At 55.3% G+C, this 11,178-nt stretch overlaps 2 protein-coding genes across 2 annotated transcripts; one reads left to right on the top strand and one right to left on the bottom strand.

Annotated features, from left to right (window-relative positions):
* Window positions 1–1,269: 1,269 nt before the first annotated feature.
* PtA15_3A458 (uncharacterized protein) lies at window positions 1,270–3,437 on the bottom strand (the record flags this gene model as incomplete). The annotated part of the gene is made up of 6 exons (XM_053167428.1): window positions 1,270–1,410; window positions 1,469–1,557; window positions 1,651–1,875; window positions 1,984–2,383; window positions 2,445–3,221; window positions 3,279–3,437. 6 exons carry the CDS (start codon window positions 3,435–3,437, stop codon window positions 1,270–1,272), a joined length of 1,791 nt encoding a protein of 596 aa, XP_053018646.1.
* Window positions 3,438–3,625: 188 nt separating this feature from the next.
* Window positions 3,626–5,915, top strand: PtA15_3A457 (uncharacterized protein; the record flags this gene model as incomplete). Its single annotated transcript, XM_053167427.1, has 7 exons — window positions 3,626–3,670; window positions 3,866–4,009; window positions 4,074–4,243; window positions 4,304–4,792; window positions 4,863–4,947; window positions 5,011–5,477; window positions 5,537–5,915. 7 exons carry the CDS (start codon window positions 3,626–3,628, stop codon window positions 5,913–5,915), a joined length of 1,779 nt encoding a protein of 592 aa, XP_053018645.1.
* Between the last annotated feature and the right edge of the window lie 5,263 nt (window positions 5,916–11,178).

The following is an 11,178-nucleotide window of genomic DNA, read 5'->3' as shown; positions in this document are numbered from 1 at the left end:
AGAGAAAATCACAGAGCACAGTATGGCATGTGACAGGAATGATGACAAATGAAAAAAAACTGAGAGGATTTTCAATGATTTTTTGGGTGAATGAGGTATCCACCCATTTGAAATATAAGTTGGCACCTGCAGGCCAAATCAACAACTTGACCAGATTTATCAGATCCAACAAAAATCATTGAAAATCGTCTCAGTTTTTTTCAATTTTCATCATTCCCGTCACATGCCATACTGTGCTCTGTGATTTTCTCTCCTTGGTTTGAGCACTAATAAAGATTCTGAGAAATCTGCACACAATTGAAAATTTTTCACACTTTTCATTTTTTTTTCTGTCATGATCATTCTTGGGAACGTATTTTACATCCCTGCAGCCAATCCCATGACTATGGGTCTGTTGCCTGAGCTTCTGCAATAAAAAATGCAGTGCCCAAAACATTAGATGACCCACTGTACACCCAAACACTCAAATTAGAGCAAGATTTCTAAAATGGTACATATAAAATCATCTATGGTATTCAAAATTGCATAAGATTTAATAATAAGGGTGTTCAAAGTTGAAATCATAAAATTTTCAATGCATAAAATCATAAGATTATAAAACTTTCAAGTGATGATTTCATATGTACCATTCTAGAAATGTTGCTCTAATGTGAGTGCTTGGGTGCAACATATTTTTTCCAGCTTAGAATTTTATGATTTTATGGTGTTATGATTTTATGCAAGTCAACTATGAACACCCTAAATTGTAAACTGCAATTTTGGCTGGGAGATGTCACTTTAAGTTCCATGCACGCTGACATCTCCCAGCCAGAATTGGTTTTACGATTGTAAGTAAATAGTGACACATGCACTTTTGAATACCCATAATCATTGATTGAAAGTTTCATGATTTTCTGACTTTATGTAAGGAAACTTTCATGATTTCAACTTTGAACACCTTAATTGTAAGTTTTATGATTTCAACGCTGAGCACCAAAGGTCTCCAAGCCTGATTTCCGGACCCCATTTTCGACAAATGCACGAGATTGATCAACGCAGCAAGAGGAGACAAAACCACCAAACGCTTGGCCAGGACCCTGCGACCTGGAGCAGAAACAAGCTGTCCCAAACCACACGAGTGTTTGTGTTTGCACAGCAGCGCAAACGGCGAGTGAGGCGGGAGACGAGCCCACAGGCCAAGCCCACTTGCACGAGTCCAAAAGTGCGCCAAGGTTTTGTGTGTGTACACAGGGGTGTGGACTGCGAGATTGGCGTCGGAGGGGGGAGGGGCTAGAGGAGCGCGACGACGGCGCGGCCGCCGTTGCCCGCGACGTCGGCGGCCCTGGCCGCGACGCGGGCCGCGCGGCGGTCCTGGGCGTTCTTGAGCAGGGCGAACGTGCGCGTGGTCGTCTTCTTGAGCTGTCTCCGGGCCTGCATCCGAAGCGGGTCAGCACAGGGACAGCGGGAGAGGGCAGAGGGAAGGACGCACGGCGCGGTCGGCCTTAAGCGCGGCCTTGCGGGCCCGCTTGGTCGCGGGGGCTTCGTTGCGGTCGCGCGTGAGCGTCTCGCGGGCCGAGTCTGTCGAGGAACGGGAGTCTGGAGTCAGTGTCGCAGGCCTCAACAAGCGCCTCGCCTTCCCACCAATCGAAGATTTGGCAGTTGGAAATGTACCAGAGCTATCGCCATCGCTGGCCTCGTCGTCCGGGTCCTGCACGGCGGACGGGTGGCCGTTGACGACGTTGCCGTTGACGACGGGGAACCCGGTGGCCCTGTCGATGCCGATCGTCGGCTGGACGCGCGCGCCGGGGGCTTGGTCCCGGGGGGTGCGCTCGGGGGCGCCGATGGCGTCCCTGATCCTGATGACTCGCGGGTGGTTGTCGAGGTTGGAATACGTAGCTGCCCAAACCCAAAGAGACGTCAGTCGTTTTCGAGGGTGTGAGGAGGAATGGGAGCGGGGGGGGTGGGGGGGGGGGGGGGGGGGGGGGGGGGGGGGGGGGGGATTACACAGGATGGTCTGGCAGTCCCACTTGTCCTGGGGATCGTCCCGCTCGAGGGTGGAGTATCGGTCCCTGGCGGCGGCCTGGGAGGGCCGGGCGTCGTGGGCCTGTTGGTCGGCCTTGAGGTGGGCGAGGATCTGCTCCTTGACGGCGCGGCGTTCGCGGAGGGTGTCGGGCTGGGCGGCGGGGCCGAGGAGCTCGGAGCGGAGGGTGTCGAGCTTGTCGAGGGGCGTGGTGCCGGGCATGACGGGCTTCATCTTGCCGCCGAGGAGCTCGAAGCGGCCGAGGAAGTCGTCCATGATCTCCTCGAAGTCGGCCCGCACGGGCGGCCCGGGCGTCGCGGTGGCGTTCGAGGCCTCCGAGCCCCCCTCGGACTCTGTGTCCGACGACTCGTACTCCTTCTCGATCTGCACACACGTCAGACTGGGGGGCTGGGAGAGGGGTGGGGAGGGGGGGGAGAGACTCAACTTGGTCGAATCGGTCGTCGAGGTCGGTCAGGCCTTGGTTGCGGTACATGGCCGAGCTGCTCATGCTGAACGCAGAGCCAGCGAGACTGCCGCGGGCGGAGGGAGGGACGGATCTCAGGGACGATCGGGGCTGTTTGGAGGAGGTGGTGGGCTGGCGGGGGGATGCGGCGGACGAAGCGGCGTCGTCGAGCGGGGTGTTCCTGGATGAGGAGAGTGCGGGGATGAAGCGGGCCATTTCGGCTTCCCATTGGGACGCGGGCTGTTGGGGCTGTTCGATCCAGGCGGGGGGCTCGTCGGGCGGGCGCTCGCCGTCCCTGACGATGGTCCCGAAGAACTCGTCGCCGGCGGCCAGCTCGTCCACATAGGCCTCGTCGTCGAGCGCCTCGAGGACCTCGCGCAGGGCAGGGTCGTCGTCGAGGGGCAGGAGGCCGTCGTCGGGGATGGCCGAGTGGGCGGGGAGGGCGTAGGTGAGATGGTCCTGGTAGGACAGCATCTGCTCGGTTGGGGTGGGCTGGACCGAGTCCGGCAGACGCAGGGCGGGCTGCGAGGGGCCGTCGTGGGCGCGCAGCTCGATGGGCTGGCCAGGTTTGGTGGTGGTGGTCGATGGCTTCTCGAGCAGGACGGCATCCTTGGCCAGGCCGACGGGCTTGAGATGCTGCATGTAGTCGTACTCCGAGTCGTCGTAGTAGATCGCGTACATGGATGCCTCGCCAACATTGGGCCGGATGGTGGCTGGGCCGTCGCCGAGGGAGGCCTCTAGCTCGTGCCGGGTGAGGCCCTGGGGGGGAGAGCGGCCAGTCAGCTTGGGCGTTTGCGTTCGGTGGATGTGGGCTACCTTTTTCTTGCGCTGCTTGTGGGCGTCGTTCTGGCGCTGGACCGGGTGGAGGACGTGGGCGCTGGCGTCGGGGTCGTTGAGGAGCGGGTCTCGCTGGGAGCGGTGGACGAGGGCATAGTGCTGTGCGTCTGGCCCGCGGAAGACCGAGGGTGGGGGCATGGTTGGCTGCTGGGGGAGTCGGTGGGGGTGGGGTGGGCAGTGGGGGGGTGGGGGTTGTGGTTAGCCCAGGCGGAGGGGGCCTATCCATCAGGCGGCGGGGGCTTATCCAATATGCATACCCCACTATGCATAACACAAAACACAAAAAACCCAGCAAACCACTTTCCAGGAAAACCCACACTCACACCATGGACACCAGCAACAGCATCAGACTGCTCACCCTCCTCAACGTCGTCGCCGCAAAACCAAACAGCAAACCCAAACACCACAGAAACTGGGCAGACATCGCAAAACAAGCCACCACACCCACCAAACCAACACCACCACCACCACCACCACCACCACCACCAACAACAACAACAACAACAACAACAGAAACCGAACACCCTGACGCAGTCGACCTCTACCACTACCACTTCGCACCCCAGACTAGCATCCTCAGCCCCACCGCACTCCAGCTCGCCCAGGAGGAAGACCGATGGACAGTCGCATCAAACACAACAACCAGCGACCACCGCCGCACCGTCTGCTTCCAACTCCAGCCGCCCACCCCCGCTAACACCGCCCTCAGAGTCAGTCCCCACACCCCCCTTGCCCGCATCCATCTGCGCCCTGACCCCTGCCCGCCCGTCCCAGCTGCCCAAGACCCTCCAGCCGGCCCTCGACACTCTCAACCAGCACGAACAACAGCTCTTCGACTCGATCAAACACTACCAGGACGTCTGGCACACCGGCATCCCCTACGACCACAACCGGGGCCACCTCCGCACGGCGGCATCCCTGTGGGCGCTCCAGCATATCCTCAAGTGAGTCCCGCTCAGCCCCTCCCGTCCCGGCCAAGGGGTGCTCATCCGCAGCCTCCGCAGAACCCGCGCCGAGATCATCAAGAATAACGACCATCTCGCTCCCCACCCAACGTGCACCCCCGAGGCGGAGGGCGAAGACCCGGCTGGCAAGAGGCGCAAACCAACCGCGCCAAACGCCGACCGCGAGATCCGCGACCAAGGCTTCACACGCCCCAAGGTGCTCATCCTCCTGCCCTTCCGCGCCGCCGCCCGCGACTGGGTCCACGCCCTCACCGCGCTGCCCGCCCCCGCCCCGGCCGTCAAGGGCCGCGAGCGCTTCGAGAAGGAGTACAGCCTCCCCGAGGGCACCCTCGACAGGCTCGACGCCCACGACGCCCACCTCCACTACCCGCTCGACCATCGCATCATCTTCCGCGGCAACATCGACGACGACTTCTTCCTCCCCATCAAGTTCACCCGCAAGGAAATCAGGCTCTACTCCGACTTCTATCAGGCCGACCTCGTCCTCGGCTCCCCCGTCGGCCTCCGCAAGTTCATCGAAAAGGAAGGGTCCGTCTGCTCCATCTCCCCCCCTCCTTTCTATCCAAGTATCGAATCGTCTGGTTTGGTTTGGCTCCAGGGACGCCGACTTCTTGTCGTCGATCGAAATCGCCATCGTCGATCAGATGGACGTCATGCAGATGCAAAACTGGGACCATGTCGAAGTGAGTCTCTCCGAGTCTGCCGCCCAAAACAAGACGCCCGAAGAGTGACGGTGTGTGGTGTAGTTTGTGGTTGAGCATCTGAACCGGCTCCCGACGAAGCCGCGCGACACGGACTTCTCGCGGGTGAAGCCGTGGTACCTGGACGGGCACGCGCGCCACCTGCGCCAGAGCATCCTGTTCTCGGCGCACGTGTCGCCGGCGCAGACGGCGCTGTTCCGCGGGCTGGCCAACGTGCGCGGGAAGGCGCTGGTGTTCCACGGGACGGACGCGTGGCGGGCGGGCGTGCTGGGCCGGGTGCGGCCGGGGCTGGTGCAGACCTGGCTGCCCGTGGACGTGGGCCCGGAGCCGGCGGAGGAGCCCGCGCGCCGGCTGGCCTTCTTCCGCACCCACGTCCTCCAGCCCCTCCTCCAGTCCGCGCTCGTCAAGGAGGGCCTCGGCGGCGTGCTCGTCTTCGTCCCGAGCTACTTCGACTTCGTCCGTCTCGAGGCCCTCTTCCGCACCCTCGACGTCTCCTTCGCCGCCATCTCCGAGTCAGTCTTTCTCTCTCCCCCCCTTTGTCCTCCCCGGCTGACCGAGCTGCTTTGCACAGGTACTCGAGCGTCGCCGAGACCAGCGCCGCACGCTCGGCCTTCTTCAACCGCCACGTCTCCTTCCTCCTCGTCTCCGAGCGCTTCCACTTCTTCACCCGCGCCGCCCTGCGCGGCGCCCGCAGACTCGTCTTCTATGCGCCCCCCTCCCGGCCCGAGTTCTACCTCGAGCTCGTCAGCCAGTTCCCCTTCCTCGCCCGCAACCCCCGCGTCCCCGCCAAGCCCCCGTCGGACGAGCCCCTCCTCGAGCCGAAGGACGTCGCCGCGACCGTCCTCTTCTCCCCCCTCGACCAGCCCTACCTCGAGCCCATCGTCGGGCTCGCCCACGCCCACAAAATGCTCCGCAACAGCCCCGCCGCTCACAGCTTCACCTTCGTCTGAGCGCGCCCTTGTATCATCTTCTCTTTCGTCTCGTCGTTTTCCGTTGTTTTCTCGTAGTCGGTTCCAAGTGATGAGAGGGAGTGGAAAGTGTGGAAGGTGTTTACACATCCGGCCGGGGGTGCAGAGGATTTGGCTGCCCCCTCCAGGCCTCGCGTTTCGGGGGCGGAGGACCCTGCGCCACGGGCGCAGCCTAATCCCTCCCGAGGGACTTATGCCTTGTGTGATTTTGGCCGGAGAGTTATGCGCGAAATGGTTGCCTTTTTTGAAAGATTTATGATTTATGATTTGGATTGCTAGATGGAGCCAACACACTTGAAGAGAAACAGGTTGGAGATGACGAACAGACAGAGAGAATTGAAACTGGGATCAGATCAACAGGGAGTTGATGTGAGGCAGGATTTGCAAGATGGACTGTCGGAAGTGAAGGACAAAGGTTGGACAATAGACTACGAACAAGGTGATCAGTTTAAGGTAGCGTGGGAGGTGTGTGTCGAAGTATGGGCTCGCCAGGCAAGAAGGATTTGGGTTTGATTGAAGGGAGAGGATAAGGGAGTAAGAAGGGAACGAGAATGCTCGTGTGAGGAGAAGTCGAGGAGTGAGTTTGGTAGTCGAGGATTGAGGATTGGTGTCGATGAGTTGATTGGTGGCGATGAGAGTGCCGAAGAAAGGAATGGAGGAAGAGGGGATTGGGAAAAAGAAAGAAGAAGAGTCGAGCGAGAACAGAGGGATGTCACAGGTGTGACATGAGCGTGATTTTTACACTTCTGTGCTAAGGTGTATCGTGCTGTCTTTCACCTCGTACACTTTTTTCTAGAAAAGTGTTGTTTACGCAAAGAGCAGAAGCGTGGCGTCTCCAGCCACCTTGGACTGGGGTATTTTTCTCCTTCACAACCTTGAGATACACGGATTGTAAGCCCCAAAATCCCATCCTCGAGAGCGATCACTTGTGTTCAACCTGGCTGCCTGGGGACAGCCAGAAATGGATGGCCATAGGGCCTGCAGCTTTCCGCCGTTCGCAGATCTGGCAGAGCAGCGATCAGGCCTGGATGTCGATTTTCTTCCCGGAGGCACGTGGAGGATTTGGATTGAAAGGGCTGGTTGAGCGGTCTCGACTGGGGTGGCTTGAGCCGTCCACCATCGTTGCTGGGTCATTGTGAGCAAGACAGGTCTTCTGATGATAGCCATGCATCAAGAAAGATGTGGAGGGCCCTCTGGGCCAAGAATAATCCTCGAATCCGCCGAGGTGAAGGAGCATCGGAACGGTTGCCAAAAGGGTGGGTTTGGCCTTTGCTCCCAGTCCTAAATCACCAACACCCCATACGTCCCTCTGGTGGAGGCGCTTTGGCCCCCCCCCCCACCCCGCCGGGACTTCGGTGAGCTGGCCGAGGAGCAGCCCATGTCTAACTTATCAAAGTCCCTCCCCATGCTAACTTAACAAAGTCCCCCCTATGCGGGGCTGAGTGGTGAACGAAGTGCCGCCGACCGCAGGGAGGGACTTAGGACTAAAGTGGGGGTCGTGGCGCGTAGGCCATTGCGGGAATGGGTGGTTCAACTTACACAGGCTGTAGCCCACTCGGTTTGCGAGCTACATATGAGGCCCCGGGCATCGATAGATACCCTGGCATCTTGGCTATCGTTCTGTCTGCTCCGAATTCTGATACATCTCGTCAAACAAAAAAGAAACAATGAAGAAGCCAGACAAAATCTGGGTGTGCTCGGACCCCCGGACTCAAGCACCGCGCCAGATGAGGGTCGTTCTGGCTTGCCTTGACTCATTTCAAAAATCCACCAAAAATAGTCCGGTGGGTTGATTGATGGGGGGAGAGCTCTAAAAATCGGCGCCATGGAGGAGCTTCTAAGTTCCGGTAGCTGGAATGGCCAGCGTTGAAACTACAGGCTGCAAAACTCGAAGACTGCATTTCTGCCACTTTTTGGTGGGTGGCCTACGCGCCACGACCCCCACATTAGGCCTAAGTCCCTCCCTGCGGGAGGGGTGGCTTCGCCACCAGCCAAACTTAAGCTCCACCCAAATGAGCTACCACCCGAACCACCACCCGAACTCCGAACTCCGACCTCCCGCATAGGGAGGGACTTTGATAAGTTAGCTCCCCATGCGGGAGGTCGGAGTTCGGAGTTCGGGTGGTGGTCCGGGGGGTAACTCATTTGGGTGGAGCTTAAGTTTGGCTGGTGGCGAAGCCACCCCTCCCGCAGGGAGGGACTTAGGACTTATCCGACTGTTTGGGTGGGAGACCACCCACCAAAAAATGATGAAAATCTACACTCTGAGTTTTCCAGCCTGCAGCTTAAACGCTGTCCCCCCCATTATTGGAACTTAAGAAGATACACACTTTACCAATTTTTTAAGCTCTTCAACCCAACACGATACCATCAACAGCTGTTCTAAACATTTTTCAAAGGAATCTCAAAGAATTTCAAGCTCTAGGCCGACGCAGCCGATATGTATAATCTTCTTTTTTTCATTCGGCCCTTTTCCTTTCCCTCTTTTTTTCGATCATCTCCTCTTTACGTATCAATATATATCAATTAAACTCAACGGTCCCTCTTTCGAATCTCTCCCTTTACATACCCCGCATATAGCCATCACCCCGCCATCACCTCCCTTCAAAAGCTATCCGACTTCTCACAATCTCAGCAATGTCTCAAAATACAACCACCTAATCGACTTCAAAGACGACTTCAGAAGAAAGCAAACTCAAGCAGATCTCGGACCTCATTGAAAAGTTCAACTGGGAACCAAAAAGCTACCTCGATCACTTTTTAAATGCAACATCGTCCGCTTCAATTTACAAACGCCGACTCTGGGGATCGCCGAGGCGAGGTTGGAACTCAACAAAGAAGCTCTTGCAATCAATAAAAGGCGTTGTTGGGAAGTATGTAGAGGGTCGACATCTTTGGGATGATTTCATACTTGAGGAGGTAAGTCTGTCGTACAACATGTTTTCCGCCTTCCGCATATCTTTTTCTTGCAACTTACATTGTATGTTGTTTCAATACATAGGCCGCTATGATCATTTGCAGGCAGAGCCCAAAGGCTGGGTATTTCCCAAAAGGCGCATTTTACAGCTCGAACAATTTGAATGAGGTGTTTTTCTCTGAAGAGTCACGGGCAGAGCGTTCAAAAGATACTACGGACTTGATGCCCTTTTTGTACAACCTACTCATGATTAAGCTAGCCCGACCGGACGGTGGAGAGGACTTGGACAATGAAGAAGAAGATAAAAATCCTGATCCTGTCGACCTTCCGCCATTGGAGCCGCCTGTCCCACCTCCGGATGAGCCACACGTACCCCCGTCTGATTCTGATTCGGCAGAACCAGTGGATCCAAATGCCAAAGTTCCGATTTCTTTGTCCAAAGACGACGTGATGGAAATCGACATTAACATCTTGCGCCCAAGTACCAATCCCAAAATACGAAGGCAGAAACAAAACGAGGACATGGCCCAAACAATCTGCTCTATGGTTGCGTTTGGACGAAACCGGCGCCACAATGGACTTCAAATCACAAACGGATTGCTTTTCATTGCCTGCGGGGTCACCGAACGAGTGAACAAGTACCTCAATTACATCGGACTTACTTGTGCTCGGAGGACTGCCCATCTTGGGCTGGCCTCACTGGGAGAGGAAGCTGAAGAAAAAATCAAGACCCGATTCTCCAACCCAAGCTCCAAGATCTTTCCCCCGTCGATCTGTGTCGATAACTTGGATTTTCAACAATCCATCCATACTAAGTCTGTCGGCCGCTCGAGTACAATGTTTCATGGGACATGGGGCTACATTCATCGCTTGCCACGCCTTTTTTTCGATAGCCTCAACCATTCTGAACTCACACTCACAGCCTTAAAAACCGCACTCAAGAAGTCTATCAACCTCGAAGTTCAGCCACGCCATTTTGGACCTACCTTCGCCAGTGATCAGCACTTCGAAGCAACCCTCAAGTCTCAGCTAACGAGCGTTTTCCATTGATATGTGGGCACATCAAGCAATAAAGAACAGTCCCTCAAAGATCGCCCACCGCTGGTTCGACCAGTCAAACCGGATAAACCAAACCTGACAATGTTGAAGCTTATGATGGCTTCGGACAACTCATCCGAAGGCATTGGCGATTTCCTCACGGGTTTAACTGAGCAAGCCGGTCTGACTAAAGAGGAGTTTTCCAGCCGACTGCAGGTCCTTGAAGGCGACTTGGGGACTTGTATGAACGTTGCAAGTCTTCGCGAGCTCTGAATCCCAGCCGGCTATTCACAAACAAGTCTTGGCAACCTTATTTCAATCCCTGGCGCAGCTCACACGATGTGGAACTTTGCCCAGTCTATCTTCTTACATCACTGGGGCGATCAGACAAATCGAAAGGATACTGGCGCTTGGAGAATCCTCAAGGCACTAGGAATCCCTGCAGACAAACCTGTAACCAAGCGCGATTTCACTCTCATGATATCAAATATGGAGAAGATCCACGATGCTGATCTCCTCTATTGCATCCTGTAAGTTGTTTCTTTTCTCAATTTTTACACATTCAAAACCTATATTTATTCAATGCTGTATATTGCCTCATGTGGACAGACTTGTAATGGGAAAAGAGGGCGAAACACTTGCGGAGGAGCTTCCAACAATGTCACCGCCGTACATCCAGGAAATAATTGACAAGACCTATGATCGTTTCTTGTCGGGTGTGGCACTCCAGAACGCCATTGATAGAAAACAAACAAAACTGATCAACCTCCTTCTGCGGCTACGGGATTTTTCAACCGTTGTTGAAGTCAATCGGGCAACCAAAGAAGGCGATACCGGCCACCTTCTCTTGATGTGGAAACAATGGGCTGTGATGGGCCAAGGATTAAAAAAACTTGTTCATTATTCTCGCCACCTGCCGCAGCTCATTCTGTCACTCGAAGTCATCCTCCCGAAGTCACTAGCTCAAGTCATCGAAAACACACTCCTTCTATGTCCTTTGGGGAGAGAAGGACACTTTGTAGCGACTGACTTCTACCTAGAAGTTCAAAATTTTTGGCTAAAGTATTTTTACAATCATTCTGGCATTGGAACTGTCATTGAGCGCTTACGGGATGTTTTTTCGATCAATATCCCAATTGTAAGTCACAATAGTCCTTTTTAATTATTCTACGCACTTCAATATCTAGACTGAGTTTTCAAATTTAACAGCTAAAACATCTGATGCATTTGCTGAATATTGAGTCGGGCATGAATGTGATTCAACAATCACACAAGAATAAGATTACAAAT

This window comes from Puccinia triticina, chromosome 3A (assembly GCF_026914185.1).
Source record: "Puccinia triticina chromosome 3A, complete sequence".
Taxonomy (NCBI): domain Eukaryota; kingdom Fungi; phylum Basidiomycota; class Pucciniomycetes; order Pucciniales; family Pucciniaceae; genus Puccinia; species Puccinia triticina.
This window is presented reverse-complemented; position numbering and strand designations above follow the sequence as displayed.